The sequence below is a fragment of the Budorcas taxicolor genome, chromosome 19 (genome assembly GCF_023091745.1).
Source record: "Budorcas taxicolor isolate Tak-1 chromosome 19, Takin1.1, whole genome shotgun sequence".
Classification (NCBI taxonomy): Eukaryota; Metazoa; Chordata; class Mammalia; order Artiodactyla; family Bovidae; genus Budorcas; species Budorcas taxicolor.
In genome coordinates this window covers 49,187,054-49,213,073 of record NC_068928.1, presented here as the reverse complement: position 1 = coordinate 49,213,073, position 26,020 = coordinate 49,187,054, and the positions used below count along the sequence as shown (strand labels likewise).

The 26,020-nt window shown below is 58.3% G+C and overlaps 1 protein-coding gene across 3 annotated transcripts; it reads left to right on the top strand.

The window, feature by feature from the left end:
- Window positions 1-358: 358 nt before the first annotated feature.
- METRNL (meteorin like, glial cell differentiation regulator) lies at window positions 359-15,274 on the top strand. Of its 3 annotated transcripts, XM_052658807.1 has the most exons (5): window positions 359-652; window positions 6,442-6,827; window positions 13,735-13,794; window positions 14,439-14,511; window positions 14,753-15,006. In XM_052658807.1, the coding sequence occupies exons 1-5, from the start codon at window positions 492-494 to the stop codon at window positions 14,868-14,870; spliced, it is 798 nt and encodes a 265-aa protein (XP_052514767.1). In that variant the 5' UTR covers window positions 359-491; the 3' UTR covers window positions 14,871-15,006. The 3 variants fall into 3 exon arrangements, with proteins under 3 accessions (XP_052514767.1, XP_052514765.1, XP_052514766.1); XM_052658805.1 differs by lacking the exon at window positions 14,439-14,511 and having other exon boundaries at window positions 369-652; window positions 14,753-15,274; XM_052658806.1 differs by lacking the exons at window positions 359-652; window positions 14,439-14,511 and adding an exon at window positions 2,826-3,381 and having other exon boundaries at window positions 14,753-15,274.
- The last annotated feature ends 10,746 nt before the right edge of the window (window positions 15,275-26,020 follow it).

Genomic DNA, 26,020 nt, shown 5'->3' with positions numbered 1-26,020 from the left:
TCCCCGTCCCTCGCGCAGCCCTCTCCTCTCCGCGGCGTCCTAGCCTGTCCCACCCCTGAGCCACACGCCCCCGGCGCTCCGCGCCCCGGCCACGCTGCAGACTCGGGTATCCGCCGCGTCCAGCCGGGCGTACTGGGCGCGGGGCGCGGGCGCAAGGGGCGGAGTTCCGGCGCGCGGGGGCGGACCCGGGGCGGGGGCGGAGCGGCGGGACGGGCACCGCCCCCCAGCTGAGCCGGGACCGGGACCGCGGACTTGCAGACTTCAGAGGCTCTGGCGGCGGCGGCGGGCGCGGAGCTGAGCGCACGGGTCCAGCGGCTCCAGCGGCTCCGGCGGCCCCGACTCCGGCGGGTATGGGCGGGCGGCCGCCCTGGAGGCGCGGGGGGCGCGCGACCTGACCGCCTGGACTCGGAGCCCGGCCGCCCGGCCGCCCCGGGTCGAGGGTCTGCTCGGTTGCGCGGACGCAGGACAGGCGGTCGAGCCGGAGCCAGAGCATGCGGGGCGCGACGCGGGCGGCTGGGGGGCGCGCGGGGCAGCTGTGGCCGAGGGCCCCCGCCCCGGGCCCTGGACCGCCGCCGCTGCTGCTGCTGCTGGCGGTGCTCCTGGGCGGCGCGGGCGCGCAGTACTCGAGCGACCTGTGCAGCTGGAAGGGGAGGTGAGTCCGCGCGGCGCGAGCCCGGCCCTCGCGTCCATTCCCCTCCCGCGCGGGCCGAGCGCGCGGGGGCTCGCGGGCCCGGGGGCCCGCTCTCCAGGCCGAGTGCGGTCCCCGCCCTCCCCCGCCCCCGGTTCTAGAACAAAAGAGCCCGCGGCGTCCCGGTCCCCCGGCCCAGAGGACGCCCAAGGGAAGGCGCGCCTGCAGCGTGGTGGGGTCAGTTCGGTCCGGCAGCCCGTTCTCCCGGCGCAGGATCGCGCGGGTCGCCACTCGGTTCCCAGAGAGCCGCAGCCCGGACCCCGCGACCCTTCACTAGAGGCGATCGGGGGTCAGCCCTCTGTCCCTTCCCGGCCTCTGCCCTCTGCGAGGAGTTGCGCGCCCCGGGCCGGGAGGAGCCGGGCCTGCGCTCAGGGCCGAGCGGGAAGGGACTGACGGGTCGGTAGGAGGGAGCGGCGGCTCTGGTGGTCGGAGAGGGGGCCCTGGCGCTGACCGCGCGCTGACCACGTCGGTGCGGGCGGAGACGCGCGGGCGGGCACCTTGCGCCGGGCGAGTTCTGGGCCTGGTCGAGCCCCCCGCCCCGCCCGGTGAAGGTCAGGCCGCCCTTGGCAGCGCGCGCTGGGCTCGGCGACCCCCCTTCACGCCCTCCGCCAAGGCAGGCAGCCGAGGACTTTTTTTTTTTAACTGCAGTGTGACAGGCAAGTCACAAGCGTGGGCGGGGAGTGGGGGTGGTTGGTGAGAGCGCAGCTACTCAGGACAACACCCGTCTACCAGGGCGCCGGCCAGAGCCCGGCACTTCGCTGTTGGAGAAGAGGGCATGTGCTTCGGCAGTTGCGGGTTCAAGAGTTTGCAGAGGAACGGAGATGCTAGCGTTGTCTTCTCCAAAAACACAGTGGGCCGGGACTCCCTTGGGGTCTGGGTGTCCGGGCGTCCCACCATGCAGGGCCCCTAAAACCCTGCCTTCTGGTGGGAAGACTCCCGCTGGCAGACACCTCATGCTGTGGGGGTGTCATGGGGTTATTTTGAGTGAAGACGGTTTTTCCGAGAAGGGCAGGGTTGTGCCAGGGTGCTGGGTTGTGCGTCAGCAGGGCAGCTGCTGGTCATCTTGGATAGGTCCAGACCCAGTGTGCGTGCTCCTCCGTGGGATTTTCCCGGCAAGAATACTGGAGTGGGTTGCTGTTTCCTCCTCCAGGGGATCTTCCCCATCCAGGGATCAAACCCACGTCTCCTGCATTGCAGGCAGATTCTTTACTGCTGAGCCACCCGGGAAGCCCCCAGTTCTCTGTGGAAATTAGCAATCACGCTGCTCCTTTCTCTCTACTTCCCACCCATCCCAGAGTGAAGGTCCCAGTGTCCTGAGGTTGGGTTGGTGTCACCCGCCCTCCGGGCTGCAGAAGGTCTCCTGCCAGCAGGGGTTGGTGGAGCTGAGACTGAGCCCTGCGCGGCAGATCCAAGCTCTGGGGGAGGGTTGGCCTGGAGAATGCTGGCGCCAGCACAGAGCTGGCTGGGAGCCTCTGACTCTGACACACTCTTCTGGGGCTGCCCTTTCCCCCCTCGCTGGTAATTAAACTCCCTGCTTTGCAGCCTCTGCTGGATGAATCAGTGCATCCCCAAAAAGAGGCCTTGGGGTGTCCTGCTTCAGCAGATCAAAAACAGAAACCCAGTCCCACCCCTGTGAGCTTGAATTTCCAGAGGAGGAGCTGACACCCTTTTCACATTCTTGGAGGACCAGTGTGCAGAGGATGTCTCCTCTGGAGACCCGAGGGAGCTGGGGACCATGCAGGTGTTTGTAGGGGGTAGAGGAATCCCTCTTCTTCCTGTGCATCCTCTTATCTACCTGCAGAAGCAGAGCCACTTGCCTGTACCCCCTTCTCCCTCCATCATTGCTAATGAACCCCTGGTCTTGGACACCCTCCAGTGTCCTCCACTCAACCTAAAGGTAGAAACTTGTCAAGGGTGGCTGCCGTGGCTGTAGAAGTTATGGGCAGGATCTGGAGCAGAGATAGGTCCAAGTCACATTTCAGGAGCATAAGGACCCCCCCGCCCCCCGCCCCCCGCCCGCAACCCGCCTCCGGCGTTGTAATCGCTGCCCCTCCAGTTACCTTTTTTTTTTTCTTTCTCTCTCACAGATCAGCTGACAGATTCTTACCCTGGTGCACCGGTTTGCCTGCTGATTCTATAGCATTTATGACTTTTTATGAGCTGTTCTAAAGACGGCACAGGGTGGTGCAAGCCCCAATGCGCCGGGCGGTTTCTGATCCCCTGATACGAAGGGAGTTGCTTGTTTATGACACTAGCCACTCACATTTATTTGACAGGCTGGATGTGTTTCTGGGTGTATCCAAACAATTGAGTAGAAGGGTTTGAAATCCCTCTCCCTCGGCCAGGGCAGGATGCGTCCTATCTTTATTAGGCCCTGGTCATAAAGGTGGACCATGAACTTTCCCACTGCAACGGGCTGGGCACTGCTGGTATGTCACACCTGGGCTGTCTCTCCTGCGAGGTGGGGAAATGAAAGGTAACTCCAGGAAGCAGAGCCTTTTGGTTTCGCCCTTGATCTGAAGCTCTTCCTGACTTTAGTCAACCAGAGACCATCACTTCCTTCTAGTGACTCAAGGTTTGGACCAGGCTGTGGGTATGAGTGGTGTGGGCTCTGCTGCCACCACACTGACCCCGTCAGATAGTCCCTGCAGCAACTTGGAATTTGCCATCTTTCCCATAAAGGTGCTCCACAGGTGTGTGTCCTCCTGGGGAGTGACACTTGCCAACTCCCCCCCCCTTTTTAATGCATTAATTCAGTTAAAATAATCCAAGATCAAATCAGTTTTCTCAGTTTCCTAAGGCTGAATAGAACCATATATTTTTTCCCTGCATCCTTGAGCTTCATCACATCAGGGCATAGTTATTTCATTTTTGCTTGGTTAGGATGTCACTTGCATGTCATATGAAAATCGTAAAATACCATCACCAGTGACCATTACCCATGTGTTGTGTGTTTGCATCTCCAGCACTTTTGCATTAACAGAAGTTTTTTTCAGTGTTTCAGTGGTGACTAGATTTTCCGATAGGTACTAGGTAGACCGTGAATCTTCTACTTCAGCTGGCCCCAGGCTGAACTGAGCAGATGTCTGTCTGAATGGAGCTCTTGCTGTAATGTGACCGTGGACACTCCTGTGTTGGGTGCCTAGTGGGAGTCTTGTTGGTCCTGATGTTTTAGTAGAACAAGAGAGAAGAAGCAGAGGTGGTGACTTCCCTGGTGGTTCAGTGGCTAAGACTCTGTGCTCAGAATGTAGGGGGCCCGGGTTTGATCCCTGGTCAGGGAACTAGATCCCACATGCCATGACTAAGAGTTCACATGATGCAGCTAAAGGTCCTGTGTGCCACAACGAAGATAGCAGACCCCATGTGCCACAAGTAGGACCTGGCACAGCCAAATAAATAAATAAAAATAAATAATTTTTCAAAAAAGAAGAGGCAGAGCAGAGCCTGTGCACATTCTGGGGGTGGGGTGGACCTGCTAGAGGGCAAAGTGATGGGCGCCAAGTGATTTCTTGTTTGTCCACTGTCTCTTTGTTGCTAGTCCTCTTTTAGGTGGTGAGTGACTTGTTAGTAAATGGATGCATGTGGTCATGTGCACAGGCTGGTGGTGGCAGCCCCCGGGGCCTCGGGTCCACCTCCCCCTGGGCAGCGTGGGCTGGCCATCAGTCCCCATGAGGGCCGCCTTCACCCCTGCCAAGACGTGGGTGGAGAGTAAGCCCACCCCTGTTCCCCCCTCCACTGTTGAGGTTAAGGCAACTTAGTGAGAGGTACCCACAGCCTCTGCCGTGGGTTCTCCACTCCCTCGGCCCCTAGGGTCCCCTCTTCCCACTGAGAAGGAAGTAAAACCTTTAACGGGATGGTTTTTGTGGGAGAGAGAGTTGAGGATTGGTGCCTGGGCATGGGGCAAGTGTCCAGCTGCCCCTTGAGGCTGGAGCCAGGAGAGGAGGGACACTATGATAAAGTTTGTTTGGCTGCATAAGAGCTGGGCTGATTATAGTCATCTGTGGCAACCACACACCATTTAGTCTAATTTTGTCACCCAGCACTGTAATTACACCCATCCCCTCCTGTGTGTCAGATGAGCTTGTGTGAGTTTTATGTGGCTGTAATTTGTAAGTCTGTTCTGCGTGTGCGGCCCCGGTAGGCGTCTGAGGCCAGGCTGCCTATGACCCAAGGCCTTGGGGGTGGGGAGTGGGGTTAGGAGGGAGTTCACCTCCTTGACACCTCCTTCTGATGTGGTCTGCAGGGTGACTGTGCAGCCCCAGCCTGCAGCTGGCCGTCGTATGAAAAGCGAGGCTTTTCGGGGCCCCGAGCATGAGTCACCAACAGTAAATGCAAACCATATGTTATGTGTTTTCTCCTCTGCAGAAAAGGTTTCTGGTAACTCACTCAGGCCAGGGCTCTGAATATAGCATTGTTTATTTCACGTAAAAATCCTAAGAATGTGGGTGAACCTGTCTGAGATCTGATCAGAACCAAATTTCATGTAATAAAACACTTAGTTGAAGTCACCGGGTTGAGTTCCAGGGCTGCTCGGTGGTCATGACGTAACCGTCACCACAAGCTGACATTTACATTACAAGTTTTGAGTAGGGGAAACTTGAACGTTTTTGATGGTTTCAATTTCTCGAAAACATAGTGTTACAACTTACTCAAGACCTGCCACCCCGAGAGCAGAACACACTTCATTTTTTCCTGTTTGGCATTAATTAGGACTGAAACCCACTGAACTCCTCAGCAGTCCCCATCGGGAAGACAGGCATCCCACAGATCTTTTGTGGTCTTTTTCCACAGTTCCCTCCTGTGTCTCCCCATGGAGGACCTTTCCTTGACTTGTGTATCTTGCTTTGATGAAATTTGAGTTTGTTTTGGAAAAAAGAAAAAAAAACGATTGGCAATGCAGGGTCTTCAGGTTTACAAATGAATGACAAAGCGGTCACATCATTGCCTTCAAGACAATAGGAACATTGTGTCTAATGGGGACCCTAAAGACAAAACTTACCAACAACCCCCCCCCCCCAACCAAATTGCTAACGTTCCCTTTGGTTTAAAAGCTGCTCCCTGGAGTGCATTCTGTATTGTCTGTGCATGGCATTCCAGCCTGCTTCCTGTCACTTGAATCTGCTCCCTGGTCTCCACTCCACTCAATGGGAATCTCCCATCAAATGAGCTTCCTGACCCTCATTTGGTCATCTGGAACCTGGGTTGGTGCCAACATCTTGCTGGTGTTTCCCTGTTTATTTTTTGGAAGATCCGTCCCTTCCATGTTTCCCACCTCCACTGCACCCGTCACCATCCCAGCTCAGGGAGAAACCCCAAGGACTTGGGCTCAAGGCCAGTGGAGTGTCGGGGTGTTGAGAGGGCCCAGGAGCCAGGAGCTCCCACATGCACCAGAGTGCTCAGAGCCAGACGGGTGGGACCACGTGGCTGCACCCCCTCCCTGGAGATGGGCCCTCAGCTGCATGGTGGCCACAGCGCCCACCTGTCTGTGGGCGAGGGGTGCTGCCGTGCCCTGCCAAGTTGCTTCAGTCGTTGTCTAACTCTTTGCAACCCTATGGACTGTAGCCTGCCAGGCTCCTCTGTCCATGGGATTCTCCAGGCAAGAATACTGAAGTGGGTTGCTGTGCCCTCCTCCAGGGGGTCTTTCTGACCCGGGAATCAAACCCATGTCTACTGTGGCTCCTGCATTGTAGGCGGATTCTTTACCGCGGTGCTCAGGTGCATCTCCCGACTGACGCGTCTCTCCCCCTCCACAGCGGGCTGACGCACGAGGCCCACAGGAAGGAGGTGGAGCAAGTTTACCTGCGCTGTTCGGCGGGCACCGTCGAGTGGATGTACCCGACCGGGGCGCTCATCGTGAACCTGCGGCCCAACACCTTCTCGCCCTCCCGGAACCTGACTCTGTGCATCAAGCCCCTCAGGGGCTCCTCGGGGGCCAATATTTATTTGGAAAAGACTGGAGAACTGAAACTGCTGGTGCGGGATGGGGACCTCGGGCCCGGCCAGGCGCCGTGCTTAGGCTTTGAGCAGGGGGGCCTGTTCGTGGAGGCGACGCCACAGCAAGACATCAGCAGGAGGACCACGGGCTTCCAGTACGAGCTGACCAGCAGACGCGCAGGGCCGGACCTGCATGCCCTGTCGGGTGAGTGTGGCACGCAGGGTGTGGGGGTGGCCTTCGGGGGGGGTCCTCTCCTGTTTGCTGGGCCTGCCCCTCATCCGTCGTCTCCTGCCCTGACCTCCTCCCATGGGGAAGAATCTCCAGGCAAGAACGCGCTACCCGAGTCTGGGCTTCAGACCTGGCGGGTCTGCCTGAGGGTGGCCGAGGCTGCCCCTGGCGTGCTGTGGGCAGTTTGGACTCAGGACGATGGCCGTGGGTCAGAACAGAGCCGTGACACAGTCCTGGCCCCTAGTACACTCTTCTTCCCTGGACCAGCTGTGACTGCAATTTAAAATGGGTGCTTTTACCGTCCAAACTCCTCCAGAGTTTCTCCTGACACACGAGTCGGTGAGGTGCTCTGGGTGTCGGCTGCAGACCCTGAAACATTTGAGTTCTGTGTGGGAGTTGAGGCTGATTCCTGTTCCTGAGCTGAGGTGTCCTGAATCATGAGCCAGTCCCGGGTTCCCGAGCCGATTTATGTGTGGGTGTCAGTGAGGACTCGCCCCCGTGGAGCGAGGACACCAGCGCCATGCCAGGCGGGGCGACTGAGTGGCTGTGATGATCCGGGGACTCCGGGCGAGGTCCCCAAGGGAGTCTCTGGGTGGCTGAGGGCTGGTGTGTTGGCTTTGGATTTTCCTTCCTTCTCTTTGAGGCCAGCAGACAGCTCTGCTGAACCCTGTGGGGAGAGCAGTGTTGGTCTCTGGAAGTTCTGTGGGCAGAGAGGAGTGTGTGGCTCCAAGAGCTCCCTCACAGGGTAAACTCAGGGTCCTCATCATTTCATCAGGGACAACCAGGCCCAGGGGGCTGTAGCCCTGAGGCACAGACGGCTTTGCAGGGTCCGAGTGTGTGGGGTAGGGGCTGGCAGCACTTGGGTGCACCATTTGCACCACCTTCCTCAGTTCCAAAACTAGTTGGTAGCAAGATGCCTCCCAAGGGGAAGGTGGGAGCTCGGATAAGCTTGGGGGCAGGTTCTAGGCAGCTGTTCTTCAGTGACCGGCTGAGATGATGGGCCCTTGGGGGTGGCTTTGGCATCAAGTGATGGAGGTGAGGCAGGGGTGCTGCTCACACCCCATAGTGCATGGGGCAGCCCCAACACGGAGAATGAGCTGGCCCCAAGTGTTGGCATGATCCCTCCACCATGGAGGATGGCCTTGCCCCACGCGTCAGCAGTGCTGAGGTCGAAGCACCTGGTGTGAGGGGTGGATCAGCCCCAAGAATAGTATAATCTCCACATTTTAGTGAATAAAATCTTCCACTGGGAAAACTCAGACCTCCTAGGATTTGAAATGTAGACTTTTCTCCTGAGTGTGAATCTACAGAATATTGTCCTGTTGTTCTTGACTCCGATGATTTTCTAAAACCTTAACTCTCTCTCGACCTAAACTGGTCTGTTACCGAGTTTTAGCGTATGACTGCCCAGGTAGGACCCCTCCCCCCAGGGCCTGACTGGGTAGGACCCTGTCAGGAATGCTGAAAGTGGCTATAAAACCCCAGGACTTGAATAAAACTTTAACCACAACAGCCTTTATCTTGATCACCAGCAAGTGATCACCGGGGCTCTCTTTGGTGTGTATGCATATGGAGCAGGGAGCCACTGGAGATAAACTCGCCATAAAAACAAAATCTGGAAAAACCCAGTCACCAAATTTGATGTGTCTGACCACGGCGATGGTTGGCCGAGGGGGCAGATATTAGGAACTCGCTAGCAGTCCTTTTACTGATTAAAATGTTGAAGGGTTGAGACCAATGGGCTACTGGTCACTTGTTCTCTCCGGCTGGAACTTTGTTCTACTTTACTGTGCGGCTCCCACCAGATTCTCAGAGGCCATGGTGTAGAGGTTTTTCCGTGATGCCACCTGGGTGATCTGGTCAGCACAGACTGGAGTCTCTGGTGGAAAATGCACAGTGTGGTTGCAACCTGGGGTGACTAAGCCTGTGACTCAGCCCTGGGGACCCGAGACTTTCTCTCCCTTTCCCCCAGACCCCAGGTCCATGTCTCCAGGCTAGGGCAGTAAGTGGATTTGGGAGAGCCCTGTGGGGTCCCAGAGAGGAGGCCCCATGTGATGAGGTGGGTCATCTGGTCACTAGCCAGGGCCCCACGCTGGTTGCATGGCTGCGGCTGGACACTGGGCTGCTGGGGTGCTCTTGTTACCCCCAGCCATATGCTTGCCTGGCCCTGGAGTGTCACGTTAAATCTGGGGCCTGCAGCGATCCCAGGGACCCTGGGGGTGATGGGGCGTGAGTGTCCGTCTATCTGCCCAGTGGCTGGGGTGCTGGCCTGGGGCAGTATAGATGCAGTGACTGTCAGAACTGGAGCTGGGGACTCAAGACTCTCCCAGGGTCTGGCAGCTGTGGGCCCAGCACCTCTCTGTCCTGAAGGAGGCGAGGGTAGCAGGGATCCGGGAAGGCTGGTCCGTCCCTTCTCCCCAGGGATGCGTCCCTAAGCTTTTAATGCCAGAGGAATGGGTACGTAATGTGGAATGCTGGTCCCAGCCATCTGGCAGCAGTGACCTCCCCCGGGACCGGGCGTGCTCTCAGAGGGCAGTGCCCTCCTGTCTGGCCCTGGCTCCATCTGGGAGACCCCGGTGAAGCCAGATCCCTGGTGCGTGGGCCGTGGAGGTGAGCGCACGTCCTAGGGCCGAGCAGCCCAGGAAGCAACCTGCTGGGGAGGTGGACAAGCCTTCCCCCTCGCCAATGAGTCACGAGTTCCAGTTGGTGCTGGCAGGAGAGCAGAGGCCCTGTGGGCCGGGATCCCGGAGGAGGGGAGGTGTGCATGAGCCTCGCCGGCCGCAGCTCTGGGTGGTTCCGCCGGGCATGTTGACGGTGAGCGTGTCAGCCTCGTGTTCATCATGTTGCACAATCGGCTGCCTCGTATGAACTGAGACGTGCCGACAGCCAAAGAGGAGGCCAGAACAGAGAGGCAGGCGGAGACGGGGGCAGGTGGGCGGCAGGGGTCCTTCAGCCCTGGGGGACTCAGGATTGGGCTGCCACATGGCCGGAGCGGGGGAACCTGCCCCCTCCCCTTCCCCTCCCACAAGGGCCTCACCAGGCACCTGAGGAACCCAGCACTCCCTCCTCTGGTGCTGGAAAAGTCTGGCAGGATATAAAAGGCAGGCAAGCAGCCAGATGCAACTCACTAGTGGAAGAAGCTCCAGGCCACGCCTGGACCGTGTGCTGAGGTCTCACTGTGGCCCCGGCTGACCATCTTCTGCAGGGTCCCAGTATACTCGGGTAAACAGGCACTGGCAGCACCCTCGTGGCCCAGTGGCCTGGGGGACCCATTGGGGTGGCCAGCAAGGGAGGGCAGGGGTGTTACTCGGTCTGGTTCTAAGGGACAGAGGTAGACCCCATCTTTGGGGTTCTTCTGGGACCCTTGATTCCAGCCTGTTCTTTTAATGCTTAGGGAGCAGAGAAGCAGGGGAGGTCTGTGTGTGATGCCCACCTGGAGCTGGCCCCCTGTGTGCAGGTGAAGGGGGAACGGCAGTAGTGTTTCAGATCCACAGCTGGAGGGTGGGGAGGCGCAGGAGGACTCACCCTTGTGCCAACCGTGAAGGCTCAGGAGTGGCACCCATCACTGCTTGTGGGTGCCAGGTGGGGTGAGGCGGCCTGGGTCCCACGGTTTCTGATGGGCTTCACCTCCCCGTCCCCTTTGAAACCGCTCTGTTGATGAGTCAGAGGCAAATGACCCCTTTGGGGGGGGTCCCTGCTGAGATTCCCCCTCTTCAGGCACCTTAGAATATAGGAGTGGCCTTGAGGGGCCGTGGGAGATAAACAACAGCGTGCAGAAATGAGAAGAAATTTGGTTATTTCCTGGAAACAGAACTTAATTTTTTCCCTGAAAATTTAGTTTCTTGCACCAGTGCTTCTCCAGCTCCCCAAGTCATTATTAAGATTACCTTTCATCTTATCCAGCTCCAGGCTCTTGGGGTGGAAGGTGCAACTCCTTGCCCACCAGGAAAAGGAAGGGAGGAGAGCAGGTGTGGAGGAGACGGCTGGTGAGGGGGGGAGTTCCTTGTGCTTGTGGGGCCTCTACAGGGGGTGGCCAGCCTGAGTTAGGCCCCTCAGGGTCCTGTGGGACGATGTTACCTTGCAGCCTGGAGTTGGGGTGAGCGCGGGGTTGTCATGCCAATCAGAGGAGGCTCTCGGCCTAGGGAACACTGGCTACTTTGCCACCTGCACTTTCCTCCCTGTTAAAATGCTGCGTTTCCCCACCTGGTGAGGCTGTGCTGGAGACCCCAGAGGGTGTCTCACATAAGATCTCCACCCCAGTCATCCTCACCTGGGCCGTCCCACCTGCTGAACCAGCATCCCACCATCTGCAAACATCTCCTTGGGCGTCGGGCTGCCCGGAGCCTGACAGTAGGGTGCTGCCCTTCCCACCTGTACCTGCCATTCTCACCTGCGTCCCTGCCGCCCCCAGGCTGGTCTCCTCGACCCTGTTTTTTTTCCCCACTTCATTCAGTTCATTTTTTACACATTCCAGAGTAATCTGCTCCATGTCCACACTCCCCTGCCCCTCCCCTTTTCCGAGAACCACAGGCCAGAATTCCACCCGGCCCCTGGGTCACCCCCTCCCCACCTTCCCCGCAAGGAAACGAGATTCGATGTGTCAGGAACCAGCGCATTCCACTCTGCCTTTACAAGCCTGACTCCGATTAATAATTGTTTCCAGACTGCTGCTGTTAGCATCTGCAGCCTGGATTCTCCACGAAGGTGCCTACACTTCTTAAAGCTCAGGGTCATAGAGAGTCGCAGGGGGTGCGGGATTTGTTAGCTCCAGCTGTCAGGGTGGCGCCAGCTCACTGAGGCTTCGGCAGGAGGGTCTGCAGGCTGCTGCCCACCTGCCCCTGGGGCCACCGGGTCCTTGGACATCCTCCATGGGACTGGCCTTGAGTCAGGGCCCGGGACAAGCTTGTGCCACCTTTTTCCCCAGCAGTCAGCCAAGGTCCTGGGGCCTATGACCCACAGAAGGTAAGGCTCCAGGGCTTGGCAATTACACATACCTAGGCCTGCAGTCCGACCAGGGTGCGTGGCCTGGGCCCGTCTCAGCTTCTGGAGAGCTTGTGCGGACCTCATCTCTCATTCCCCTGCCCTTGGAGTTTGCAAGGCCTGGCCCCGGGGTCCCAGATGGGGGCCTCTGCCCCTTGGGGGCACCGCCAGGATGGGAAGTCTCCCCACTGCCATGTCTCATAAGATACAAGTCCCCCCAGTGCACGTGAGGCCGTGCAACCCACTTACCTCACCATAGTGACCTCTGTCAGGCCCACTGTGGGCAGGAGGCTCCCAGCAGGCTAGAGGTGGGGGACCCCCAGTGGACCACCCTCTCTTTCAGGGGAGGCCTCAAGGCTGGGGGTCCACACTCATGACCAAAAGCCACAGGTGGGCAGAAGGCACGGGATTTGGAGCTGGGGCGGGAGGCGCTCCGTCCTCTCAGATGCTTCTGATGCGTCCGACAGGCTGTTCTTGTTCTGCGGCTTCTCCTTTTTCCTGATAACTTGGCAGAAGTGCCCGTGAGTCATGTACTCGCCAGACTGGACTGGGATGCATGCACCCACCCCCACCAGGGGCAGGACAGGAAGGCCAGTGCTCTGGACACGTCATGTCCATCCTCAGGGGGTCCCAGGATGCTGGAGACTCCAGGATCATCTCTGGCTGCCCCCACACACACTCTGGGTCCTGGAGGCCCCTCCTGTTCTCCTCTGCGTCTCCCTGTCTCCTCCAGGGCCCCGAGTCACTACAGCCCCTGGGCAGGTGACGGCTCAGCCCAGTTCACAGCCAGGCAGGCACATAGCTGTAGCTTTGTCCAGGCCCAGTGAGCGTCAAGGCTGGAGACCCTGTGGGGCCTTTAGAATATGAAAGGGCCGAGGGAAGCTTGCCCTGGTGAGCGTTCATACCCAATGTTTCTGTTGTTAGGGAGTTTGGGCCCCTAGAAACAGGTGAAGAAAAGTGCAAAATCAGAGCCAAATGATAAACTCGTGTCTCCCCACATCCACTCTTGAGTTAGGAGCACCGTGGTCCCCAGGGGTCCCCCGAGTCTCGAGGTTTCTCTTTCCCCCATCCCCAGCCTTTCTGGAGGGCTCCTGCCCATCTGAGTCAGCAGGTGGAGGGCAGAGTGAGGACTGACCTGGGGCAGAGGCCCACCGAGAGGGACTGGTTTGTCTGGAGGAATCAGCCCCCTCCAACATCTCGGGATCTCAGAGGGGATCCTGTGAACTGGGCTTGCTGTGAAAGGTGTCTGGAGGGGTTTGGAGGTGGTCACCTGGTCCCATTGGTTAGACAAGGACCCCACCACTGAAGCAAGTGGACACGTCTCTCACTCCCACCAATGTGTTTAGCAGGGCCACAGCCTCGTGGTGCTTCTAGACAGTGCTTTGACCTCCTGTGGAATGGGGGTGGCAGATGGGACCGTGAGGACAGGCAATGTGAGTGGGAGGCCCTGGCATTTCCAGGCCTGACCACCGAGGCCACGCAAGGCTCTTGGCCAGGCTGGTGTCAGGAATGCGGCTTCAGAGGAGCTCAGGTTGGTTTCGGCACCGAAAAGCGACTTAGAGCCCAGTGGTTGCTTACCAAGTGTGACTGCAGACATGAGCTGAGTGCAGTCCAGCATAAAACTCCACTTGCCCTTCATTTTCATGCCATCGCAGGCGGCCTAGGTGAGCCTGGACCTCCTAGAGACGTCTCCCCACCCACGAGGTGGAGGTCATGGTCTCGCCTGCTGGCTCTCTCTTGGCACCTTGATGGCAGAGGCCCCCGGGCCTAGACAGTTGCTGCTGACAGCAGAGGATTTATAGGATGTCACGTGGCCTGCGTGCTGAGGGCGGGAGGGTCTGTGTTCCTCGAGCTTCCACAGGCCCCATCTGACCCCGCACCTGGCTCTCTCCTCTCCCTGCAGCCCCGTGCCGCCCTTGCAGCCACACAGAGGTTCTCTTGGCTGTCTGCACCAGCGACTTTGGTGAGTATGCTGGAGGGTCCCAACATGTGGGAGAAATAAACTCCCCGGGGGGAAGAGACTCTGCTTAAGACTGGGCTTGCCCCCCGCCCATCACCAATTGCAGGTCATGGGAAAATGCCTTCCTTTCCACTCATTTAGAGTGACCCCCACCCCACCCCAGCCCAAGGGAAGGGACCTGTGTGCAGGACCGGGCGAGAGTTGGGAATTCCTCTTTAAGGTGGGAATTCCTATTTGAGGGGATATTGAGCATTTTCCTGCTTTGTGCTTGAGCCCGAGTCCTGGCGCCCCCGCCCATACCCAGGTCCCTTGCAGGCACCGAAGTGGGAGTTAGAGGCACTGGCGGGGCTAGGGCTGAGGTCAGGGACTCAGCCTCTGCCTGTTTGTGACATTGGCACAAACGTTCTTGGGTTAAGGGTGGCAACACTCAGTATGAGTTTGCTGGAACCGGCCCAGCAGGACCTGACTCAGCCCCCTAGGCTCCCAGGGCAGTTGGGGAGTGGAAGTGCAATCCCCCTTCTTTCTGGCCCCGCACAGACGGGATCTGGGGCCAGGCTAGGGGTCCCCAAGCTTGTGCCTGCTCTATCCTTCTTCCTGTCACCTTCCTCTTCTCCAAGCTTCACCCTTTCTGTCCGATTTTGATGCAGAACCACCGCAGAACTTCGGTATTAACTGCAGTCATTTTTCTTGTTCCAACTTGAAAAGCTGGTGCACAGTGAGGTTTGTACCTTCTGTTTCCCCCCACTTCTGTGACTGGACCTTGAGAGAAGAGCATCTTTGCCCCCCGACAGTGTGAGTGGCAGAGCAGCCCCTAGGCAGCCTCTTGTGTGTGGATTGCACTTTTTAATGAGAATTTCTGGAAGGCAGCATTCAGGATCAGTTCCCAGTTTGGCTGCGGGGTGTGGGGTGTGCTCTTGGCTTGCTGAGCACCCTGCTGACCCCCCCTCTCCTTCCTCTGCAGTCGTCCGAGGCTCCATCCAGAAAGTCACCCACGAGCCGGAGAGGCAGGAGTCGTCCATCCACCTGAACGTGAGCCGGCTCTACCGGCAGAAGAGCAGGGTGTTCCGGCCGGCCCCTGAGGGCGAGGGCGGAGGCTGGCGGGGGCGCGTCTCCACGCTACTGGAGTGCGGCGTCCGGCCCGGGCACGGCGAGTTTCTCTTCACCGGCCACATGCACTTTGGGGAGGCCTGGCTTGGCTGCGCCCCACGCTTCAAGGATTTCCAAAGGATGTACAGGGACGCTGAGGAGAGGGGGCTGAACCCCTGCGAGATGGGCACGGAGTAAGCGCCAGGTGACCGTGGCTGCCGCAGTGGACACTCAGACTGTGGTGAGTGCCTGGCGCTCAGGCTGAGTAGGCACACGCTGCATTGCGGCCTCACGAGGTTCCAGCCAAGGACTCCCTGACGGATTGATCGGAGATGCTGTAACATGCCAACTAAGTTATTATATTTTTTTTAAAAAAGAAATGTCCATAGGAAGCAAACTCCCGTGTCGTAAAATGCCTTTGTGTCTCGTTTCGTACTGTTTTCTGGGCATCTGAAGTCACTGTGTTTGGCTGGTGTGTTGGGTGAAGTGTGGGGGCCGTAGCCCACCGTGGACGCCCAACACCAGGCTTGGGTACCATTCAAAGTTGTTTCTTATGATGGAAATTTATGGAGCCAGACACCTAATGGTTTTTCATTTTGTTTTTGGATTTTTAAAGGAGGGGCTTTGCCAGTCGTCATCATTTTGGGACTGCAGGGTGTTTCCATTCCAGGGAATAAAGACCAGCCTGTGACGGATCAATGGCGCGTCTGTCTTCAGCCCTGGTCAGGGGTGTGTGGCCCTTAGCTGGGGGTCCAGGTCAGATTTTCTCCTGGGGTCAGTGCCCCCCACTGCCAGCCCTGGCGTGAGGGACCTTTCATACTGGACCCAACTCTAAGTGAGGCTGTTACCTCCATACTTACAACCCCTGTCTTTCTGGTGGACCAACCCCACCCCCTTCCTGTTAACCCAGATCCTGCCCTTTCACCTCAGCTTCCCCCAAATGCCTGATCCCAGGGCAAGTGTCTAGATACCTAGGGGCTGTTCTGAGCCCCAGATCCTCAAGGATGAGTCAGTGTCCTACAGCTGCCGAAACAGGTGATCGCAACCCAGGAGCTTAAACAACAGATGCTTATTCTCTCACGGTTCTAGAGACCGGAAATCCAAAATCAAGGTGTGGGCAGGGCTGTGCTCCCTGCAACAGTGCCAGGGGAGACCCCTCCCTGTCTCTTCCAGCTTCTAGTGTTGCCAACAGTCCTTGGCCCTTGATCTGGTGGACACATCACAGTCTCTGTTCTGCTGTCCCTTGGCCTTCTTCCCTCTGAGTATCTCTGTCCACGTGGCCCTCCACTTATACGCCCAACAATTGCTGGACCCAGGCCCACCCTGATCCAGTAAGACCTCATCTTGACCATACCTACAAAGACTTCATTTCCAGATGAGTTCACACGCACAGGTTCTGGGTAAGATAAGAATCTCAGGAGATACTCTGTTCATCCTGCTAAGGGCTTCACCTTAACAGGTTTGTCATGTAATCAGACCCAAGGCTGTGATTCTTCCCAAGCAACTGCTGAGACGCCAAGGACCTGGGAGAGGCTGACACTGATCCCCTGCAGGGAAAACTCAGGCACACCGTGAGGAGTGGCTGTCTGCCGGCTCAGGCCTGTGGGTCAGCTCAGGTGTGCCCTGGCTCAGGCCTGTGGGCTCCTGCAGGTCGCAACAAGAAGCAGGTGCTCAATACCCGCCCAACAAGAAGCAGGGTGATGACCTGAAACAGCAGGTCTGGTGACAGGCACAGGTCCCACTGTGGCTAGTCACTGGGATGCGTTACGCCAGAAGGACGCCTGTAACAGCAGCAGACGTGCCTGGCCCAAGGCGGGGGAGGAGCTGACCCGCTCCTGGGTTCACGCGTTGGGTTTTCTGGGCTGGCTGGGCACGTGGATGCTGCAGAACCAGATTGTCGGGCTTTGGGCTGGTGTCCCTCACGTCAGTCGATACAGGGACGCCAGGATCTGCCCCAGGAGGATCCGGGGCCTTGACCCCATGTGCTGATGTCTGGTGGACAGCAGTGTTTCCTCCACATGAGGCTGAAGCTTTGCAGGAAGTGCCTGGGGGTAGATGCCTCTTGGCGAGAGCCTGGAGGGAACCTGGAGGGAGCGTGTTGGACAGGTTGGGGAGAGGCTGGGGTTTGGCGCTGAGAGTGCGGCCCCGCAGGTGGGTGCCTAGTGCCGGCACGTGGGAGGTTTCTCTCTGGCCAAGCAGAGCCCTGGCAGTAGTCCAGGGCTGCTGGGTGTTGGGGAGGGGCTGGAAAGGTCACCATTTTTGAGGGGGTGCAGAGCCCCCACCTCCATCCAACCTGTGCCTTCCTGCTACCCAGGGGCTGCTGTGGGGTCTGAGGCCCCCACATGCACCAGCCCACTCTCTTAACACCAGAACTCCTGCCCCCTCAACACTATGGAGCCCTGAGGGGACTAGGCACCCAGAGGCTCTCTGGAGGGTTCTTATGACTGACCAGTGGCCCTTGGCTCTGGGCAACCCCCGTCTCTCTGTGGATGGAGAGGCCGGCAGCCCGCTGTGGCTCCATCCAGAAGTTGAAGGGAAGGCGTGGAGGAGCCCTGAGTCCTGGCCCGGGGTGCCCTGGATCCCACCTCCCTCCTGCCAAGTGGTGCCCCCCACCCCCACCCCTCGTGTCCACTCCCTCCCATCTTGCACACTCTGCACCGGTCTGCCAAAGCCCGGAAACCACCCGAGAAACACCTCTTCCTGGCAGACTCTAAGTGAGATCCCTACTCTCTCGGCCTGTGACACTGGGCATGCTGATGGGAGCCCCAGGTCCCGGGCTATCCAATAACATCAAGGTCAGGAAACACTGAGACTCAGCCATCATGGCATCCGTGGGCAGCAGCTCTCCTGCTTCCTGATGGCGCCCCTGTGCTAAGGGTGCTTTCCTAGGACATATATGGGTCTCTGGCCCTCTCCTCCTGCTGGTCTGGGCTTCCTGAAGCCTCAGGCTCCTGAACCCCAAAGCAAGGAGACCACCCACCTCTCCCCTGTCCCGACCACCTGAGGAGTCAGGCTGACCCTGCAACCTCCAGCTGGGGGCTGCTCATCATATGCCCCAGACCTCATTTCCAGCACCATCGGTGCCTGCCCAGAGGAGCCGGGGTGGGATGGACCCCAGGTGTAGGGGCCGTGTGCTCACCAGGGCTTGGCCTTGACCCACACCTGCCTGTGTGGTCCACTGGGACCCAGGGAAACCTCCAGACTGCTGCATGTGGGAGTCCCTGGCCTGGCCTCCAGAGGCCAGCTGGCCTCCAGGTGAGGGCCCCTGTGGACATCCCAGGCCAGCTGGCCTCCAGGTGAGGGCCCCTGTGGACATCCCAGGCCAGCTGGCCTCCAGGTGAGGGCCCCTGTGGACATCCCAGGCCAGACACATGTGCTGTCGCTCTGAGCCTCCTCTTTGCTGGGCGAGGGTGGAGCCTAGAGTCAGAGGCACCTGCGGGGCTTCCATTCCAGCTCCAGCAACAGGAGGCTGCCCCGGAGCTGGGGGACTGTCAGTATGTAAACCGACAGGTGCTGAATCACACTGAGGTGACTGCTGGTGCGGAGGGAAACAGGGCAGAGCTGGGTCTGGGGGGCAGAGCTGGGTCTGGGATGCAGTGTGGGTGGGCAGAGGCGGATGAACTGCCGTTTTATCCAGGGTGTTTGAGGTGGGGTTTGAGCCAGGCCTTGAGGACGGGGGAGCTGGTGTGTGGGAGGAGCAAACAGGCCTGGGAGGGAGGAACGGTGGGCGGGGACAGTGATGGAGCACCACGTGACCTTTCCCTTTGCTGTCTGCCTCGGGAGCACTGAGGAAACCACTCGGTTTTGGAGGAGGAGCAGGGTCTCCTGGAGACAATTCGTTTCAACCCCCTGCTGGCTGGGCCACGTTTCCACGAATCTAGTCCATATCCCATCCGTCCTCTTCACCCGCTGTGGAGGGGATGGCAGACTAGTGGCTCCCAAAGGTGTCCCATTGGAATCCCTGGAGTAATTATGCACATAATCCCTGTGAATATGTTACCTGACATGGCAAAGGGGAGTTAAAGCCACACATGGAACTAAGATTGCTAATCAGATGAGGAGATTATTCTGCTGGGCCTACTGTCTTTACGTACGCGTGTGCCAAGTCGCTTTAGTCATGTCTGACTCTGCGACCCTATAGACTGTAGCCCGCCAGGCTCCTCTGTCCATGGGATTCTCCAGGCAAGAATATGGAGTGGGTTGCCATGCCCTCCTCCAGGGGATCTTCCCGACTCAGGGATCAAACCTGAGGCTCCTGCGGCTCTTGCATCGCAGGCAGATTCTTTACCGCTGAGCCACCGGGGAAACCTATTGTCATCACAGGCGTCCTTAAAAGAACCCATCTAAGGAGGAGAGTGAGAAGAGCGAGAACCAAAGAGACATAGTGTGCTGGCTATGGAGGTGGAGGAGGGTCCTGCAGAGAGAACCAACACCTGACACTCGAGAGCCAGGCGATCATAACCTTGTGTTGCTTTCTAAGCCACAACACGTTTGTGGGAATGTTTTGCAACATCTATAGGAGAAAAACCCACCCAGGTACCTCCTTACCTGGGATGAAGGGGGCTTGGCAGTGTCCCCAGGCAGCCTGAGTGCTTGTGAATTCCCCCTAAAATTGTGTGCAGCATGCCGTGTATGTGCCTGTGTCTGCGTTTTTAGAAAACTGGCGCCCAACTTGTATCTGACTCTCAGAGCTCAGTGATTCGTGTAGGTGGAAGCCACAGGGCAGGTGTGGTTTTTGATGCGAGGGACTGGGGTTGTCTCCCCATCCCGTCTGTTTCTGTCTCTCTGTCTGTCTCTCCTTCTCTCTCTTAGCCCTCCACCCCCCATCGCAGGTGTCTCCGCCACCCGATGCTACATTGTAACTGGTTGCCTTTGAGCTCACTGCCAGGAAAGTCCAGGTGTGGTTCCAGCACTACCTGTCCTGAGTCACCTTCTTGCCCCAGGCACCAAGGGTGATGACGGGCCCCAGTGGCCCAGAGACCGCCTACCAGGCCCACCTGCAGCCCCCCTCTGCCCAGCGTCCTAGGCCTCTCTCACTGTGGGTGGCCCCTCTCAAGCCCTGCACATGCCTCCCCACCATTGCTCTCTCCTGTCCTGTCTGTGGACCGCCCCCCCACCCGCCCCCCACCCGTTCCATCTTCCCCAGCTTCTCTTCTTCTCTGGCTGGATTTCGGGACCTCACCTGTCCCCCCTGACCCCCGCCCCGCAAGATGCCCCATCTGCCCTGTGTTTGGGCTCCACTCACCTCTGCACAGCTCACACAGATGTGGCATGACAGGGTGGGCTCAGAAGGGTGGGGACAGTCTCACCGGGGCAGCTGCAGGCACAGCTGTGGGTGGGGCGGGTCTGGACTCACTGGTTCCTCGCTGGTCCATAGAAGTCCTGTCATGGCCTCAGATGGCTTTGCCCCTGGAGTGGGCCCACTTTGAGATGGGAGTAAGTACAGTAAGTAAGAAGCCCAGCCTGGGGTTTTCCCCGTCAAACACTGCGTCCTGCCGCCTTGAATGGATGGATGGCATTTTCTCACCCTCCAAGATGACCCTCAATGTGCTCCAAAGTGTTGCCAAGGCACTTCCAAGACAAGGCCCCTCCCGGAGGCCCCTCTGTCCTTTGCCCTCCCCACAGCATTAGGGGAAGAAGGGCAGAGTGGGACGGTACCTCCCTGCCCTGAGAGGGCTCCCTGGTCCCTTGTGCTCAGCACCCAGGAGGCTGGTGGAGGACTCTCACTACAGGATCTGTCCCCAGCTCCCAGAGGCCGAGGAAGCCCGCACCCCGGCCTGCACGGCCCTCGGTGACTTTGAACATGACATGGATATGTGGGCTTCCCAGGTGGCGCAGTGGTAAAGAATCCACCTGCCAAGCAGGAGATGCAAGAGACATGTGTTCAATCCCTGGGTCGGGAAGATCCCCTGGAAAAGGAAATGGCAACCCACCCCAGGATTCTTGCCTGGGAAATCCCCCGGACAGAGGAAACTGGTGGATTACAGTCCATGTAGTCACAAAAGAGTTGGACACAACTTAGCAACTATCAGCAGCAGCAGCAGCAACTACAACAGCTGTCCTACTTGCATCCTTGTGGTGGATATGTCAGTACCGGACCCCCACTTGGGACCCCCAGGCGGGGCCACCGTTCAACACCTCAGTGGACAAAGGACAGTGTGTGGAGGTGAGTGGTGCTGGGGTGTTGGGGCATGGAGTCCACAGCCGGCATGTGTGAGCCTGGGCTCCTGTGCCCCTTTTCAGGGTCCTCTCTGAGGAGAGCAGAGATTGTCCTGGGTGTTAAATGGCCTTTTCCCTAGCCATCTCCTTAGCTACCCCAGGGCCTGGGGGTATGGGTGAGGGTCTCCCTGCCAGATAGGCATGCAGCCCTGACCCCACGCTTGCGGGCAAGCTTCCATTCCAGGACATGTCAGTGCCCAGAGAAGAAAAGAGATTTGCACCAGATTATTGCCCAGTCCCTGTGCGAGGTCAGCGACCCACAGCCCCTGTCTTTTTTAGAACGGAAGTCGGAGGACATTGGGCTGGGCTGAGGTTTGCTTTCTTTCTGGCTGGCCTTTCCTGCTCACTGAAGCCAAGCGTTGAAATGTCCATCCCCCTCGCTGCAGATATATGAGGAACTTTCTAGTGATCATGAGCGGGTTGGCAGCTTTATCTCTAATGCACTGAGAAAAGTCCAACCTGATTGTCAGAAGGACACACACAGGCTGGTGCAGTCAGTGCCGAGTCACTCACACCGCAGAGGCTGGGAGGTGGGGGTGGGGGTAGGCAGAAACAAAGAGACATGACCCCACCATGTCACATGATCACACATGTACGTTGGCATGGACCCTGACCCTGCGCCTTGACCTGGACAGATCAAGGGGAGGTTCCAGGCCTGAGTCTCTGCAGGGTGCCTGGGTCCCATGCCAATGCTTTGAAACTGCTGGGAGATTGCAGCCTGGGATCCCGTGTGTGCAGATGCGTGTGTCTGCTCCTGTGTGTGTGCATGGACCTGTGGTGTGTGTGTGTTCGAGGCTGAGAAACGCTAGGAAGGGAGCGGGGTGGGCTGGCTCGTCCACCTGTCATCCCTGTGACCTCAGTCCCACTGGGCCACATCCAGGTCCCCAGGAGTTTTGTGTCCTTATCCACAAACAGAGACAGTTGTGTAGTTCTCCCCCAAGTCCCCACCGCCCCCACCCCAGGCCTTCCTGGCTCTGCCGCTTGGGCTGTGGAGGGAAAGTTGGTTGCAGGGAGGGCCTGGCCCTCTGTGGCCGAGCATCCAGCTGAGGCCCTGGGGCCTGGCTCCCAGACCGGCTTCTGGGGCTGCGACCGCCTGGGGAGGACCTGGGCTGAATCCGGCCCTGTCGAGGCGCCCAGGGAGAAGGCTGATGCGTCCCACGGGTGGGGGCAGGGAGCCCCTCATTAGAGCTGCAGCTGACACAGAGGCTTCCATCTCACTAATTGATTAAACTGTTTAATTCAGGCCTGTGTGGTGGGAACTGGCCTGGCCAGGCTGTCAGCATTCCCTTCTGCAGAGTAAGATTTGGGGCAGCTTTCTGCCTGAGCAGTGGTTCTGGGCGTCATGTGACAGGGGATCCGTGAGATCAGTCATGCAGGCCTGGGTGCCGTCCCCTCCCCCAAGGCCGCCCTTCTGAGCGGCTGTTTTGTGTGGTCATAGTTGGCGGGGGCCCCCAGAGAGCTGGTGAGACCCCCAGAGGTGTGAGCTGACATTCACTCTGAACAGAGCCTACTGTGTACCGGCACGATCCAGAGTCCCTGCCTGCTTGGTGATTCCACTCCGGACGGCAGGTGGCTAAGTGCTGTGAAAAATCAGTACATGGTAGTAGAGGGTTGGTGGTGTCTGAGGGGCTTGTGCTGGGTCAGAGGCCAAAGGAAGCCACCTCGAGGGGTCCTGGAAAGTCCTCTGGGCGAGGGGCATGCAGCCATAGTCCTGGGCACCCTGAACACCCGTTGGCCCCACCTCCCCTACCCTAGACCTTCCCACCAGGACAAAGTCAGCCGGAGATGCAGGGTGCGGGGCTGGGTCTCCCAGGGAGGCTCTGAGCCCTGAGAGAAGGGCAGGACCTCAGTTCCCAGTGAGGCTTGTCCCTCCTGGGCCATGGCCTGTGCTCCTGGGGTTACACCTGCCCCAGGGTCCAACCTGTCCTTCCTCATGCAGTCACGGGTGAGCCTCCACTCAAGGACAGATTGGGCTCCAGGGTTGGGGACGGATGTGGAGCCACACAGGGGACGCACCCCAAGCAGCAGCATGTAGAGTGGGGGCCTGGGGAACGTGAGGAATCCGGTGTCAACACTGGCCATTGTGTGCTGCCCCCGGGCGGGCTGCGATTTATAAAAACAGCCGTGATCTGCCGCGTATCCGTGCAGTGAGGTCACGGCTGCCAAGGGCTTTGGAATTTTGTCTTCACAAGAATTTTGCTTACCAAGCCACATACTTTCCTGGTCATCAATTTGATTGGGGTAAGAAGAAAAAAATGCTTAAAAAAAAAAACAGCTTCTGTGGGTTCTGTGTGAGGGATAGAGAGGGGAAGGCAGAGAAACAAGACTTCAGGGCCAGAAAGGCAGGTGTGTGTGTGTGTCTGTGTGTGTCTGTATGTCTGTCTCTGTGTTATGGCCCTCACACCTGAACCCAAAAAAGGCAGGTGTGTGTGTGTGTGTTGTGGTCCCAGCTAGACCCCTGCAGTGTCAGAGCCGGGAGCCCCACGGCCACTCTGCAGCACCCTGACCTGGGTCCTCGGTGGTCCTGTGGACCAGCGCTGGGGGCAGTGCAGAAGGATGTTCCCATGCCAGCCTCCTACCGTGGTAAGAAGCACGGGGGCCTCTACCCCTCTTTCCCTTTTAGCTCTGCTGAACTGGACCAAATGTCCAAAAGCAGCTCTACCAGAATGGGAGGGAAATAAAGAAAATACAGATGAAGTAAAAATAGTCCAGGGCACATTCTTGATCACAGGTAACTGGTGTCGGGCAGGTACCTTCCTCCAACCCTATCCTTTCTGTTTCCACCTGAGCATCTGCCTGGTCCACCTCAGTGTAACTCGGACACAGAGGAGAGGAGACACATCCCGGGCCAGGGGTACTCAATGTGACCACGCCATTCATAACAAAGACCATGTGACTTCTGCCCCCAGCCCCCACAGGAGGCTGTCCCTCACCGGCGCTGGCCCTCTGCCACAAAACGCCCACCTCCTCTAGCATTTGACACCGAATCAAAGCGAAAGGCAGGACACACGCTGATCACACATGTGCAAGTCGTTATCATCGCAGGGTTATGAGCTTATAAATCCCACTCAGTGAGGGGCGAGCTCCCAAGGCTGAAGGAAGGTCAGCCAAGCCCACGGGCGGCCCCTTGGCCCCAGGTGGAAGCACTTTCCTTCTAGGGCCCCCAGGGCCTGCGAGAAGCTTTCTGCCTCCACCCACGTAGAAGAGGCCGAACCCGGGACCGGCCTGCGTTTCCTGATGAGATAGCGAATACATTCTGGTGAGATGTGAGGGAGCCAGTCCAGCCATCAGACTCGTGGCTTCCTGTCCTATGTGAACTGGCCTGGCCTCTGAGGGGAGGTTGGGGGTGGAGCGCTGAGGACGTGAACCCCACCGTCCGTGTTTTTCTTGGCATCTGGGCACTGGCAGCTACCTTCCACCTCTGGAAGGGCCTCCACGTGGAATGGCTGCAGATTCAGGGGGAGTCTGCGCTGATCCAGGTGGGGCAGACCCTGAAGGTCTAATCATGGGAGGATCATAGGAGAAGGGACGCCCCCCCAGAGGCCCCTGCTGGTCAGAGGGGCGAGCAGACTCCTCTGTGTCCCTTGTCTGAGTGGTGACACCTGAGCCTAGCACGAGGCACTTTGGGGACCAACACCAGGCCCTGGTGGGGGACCTGGCAACCTGTCCTGCACAGGGAGGAGGCGGGGCCCATGCCTGGGGAATCTTAGCCAAAGTGCAAGGATTGAAGGATGACCCTCAGCCCAAAGTCTGCGGCTCAGAGAGGTGGCCACCGCCTCGCTCCCCATGTCCTGGCTGCTCCCAGGGCCTCCACCTCCTCCTGCTCCATCTCACAGACTCACAAGTGTCATTATTAGTGGGCCTGGGCTGGAGTCCCCCCGCCTCTCAGCCCAGCACCCCTGGACTGAAGTCTGGCTCCCTAGCCTATCCCGGGGCAATGAGCCCAACCAGCCTGTGACTGTGGACAGATGGAAACAGGTGGAACTGAGTTCATGGGAACTCTTCACCTTCTCTCCTGGTTCTGGGACGCCAGGCTTCTCCTCTCAGGAAAGCCTTTTCTGGGGCTTCCCTGGTGATCCAGTGGTTAAGACTCCACACTTCCACTGGGGGTGGTGCAGGTTCGATCCCTGGTCAGGGAACGAAGATCCTGCATGCCACACAGTGTGGCTAAAAAAATTGTTTTTAATAATAAATGTTAAAAAAAGAAAAGAATCCTCGCTGGGTCCCTTCCCTGAGTTCATTTTCAAGTCCTCAAAGGCTGAAGAGGTGGGTGGACTAATTGTTCAGTTCACAGCAGGGTGTGTCTGTGAGCGGTCAACTCTGGCCAGAGAGCTCTTGGGTTTGGCCTTGAGATGAGGTCAAGCATGACAAACCCATGATGATGTCCCCGCAGGCGCCTGCCCACACTCCTGCCTGAGACCCTTGCCGCCTGCCACCAGGACCTGAGGATGACCTGAGCCTGACAATCAGAATCGCTCACCAGGATTTAAACCCAGCTTTGTTGGGGTCTCAGCACCGGGCAGAGGACACACCCCTGCCTGCGAGGCACCAGACCGTCCTGGGTGGAGACCCTCAGCCCACAGGATGCCCTACTTCAGGCCTGGTTCGTGTTTGCTCCTGGCATCTGTCAGGATGACAAATGTTGGAGCGATTTTAAAATCTGGATTTAAAGGGCCTTGTGAAGGAAATGAAAATCAGAGCAATTGAAACAAACTTGCTGGATCCTTTGGGGAGACAATTACTGGACTGAGGGCCGCTGTGGGCGGTCTTGGCTGTCACGGCCCTGGCCTGGCCAGGCCAGCACTGTTGGTCCTGGACATGGGAGGAAATAGGAGGGAATTTGGTCATTGTTGTTGTTCAGTAGCTAAGTTGTGTCTGACTCTTTGCAACCCCATGGACTGTGGCATGCCAGTCTTCCCTGTCT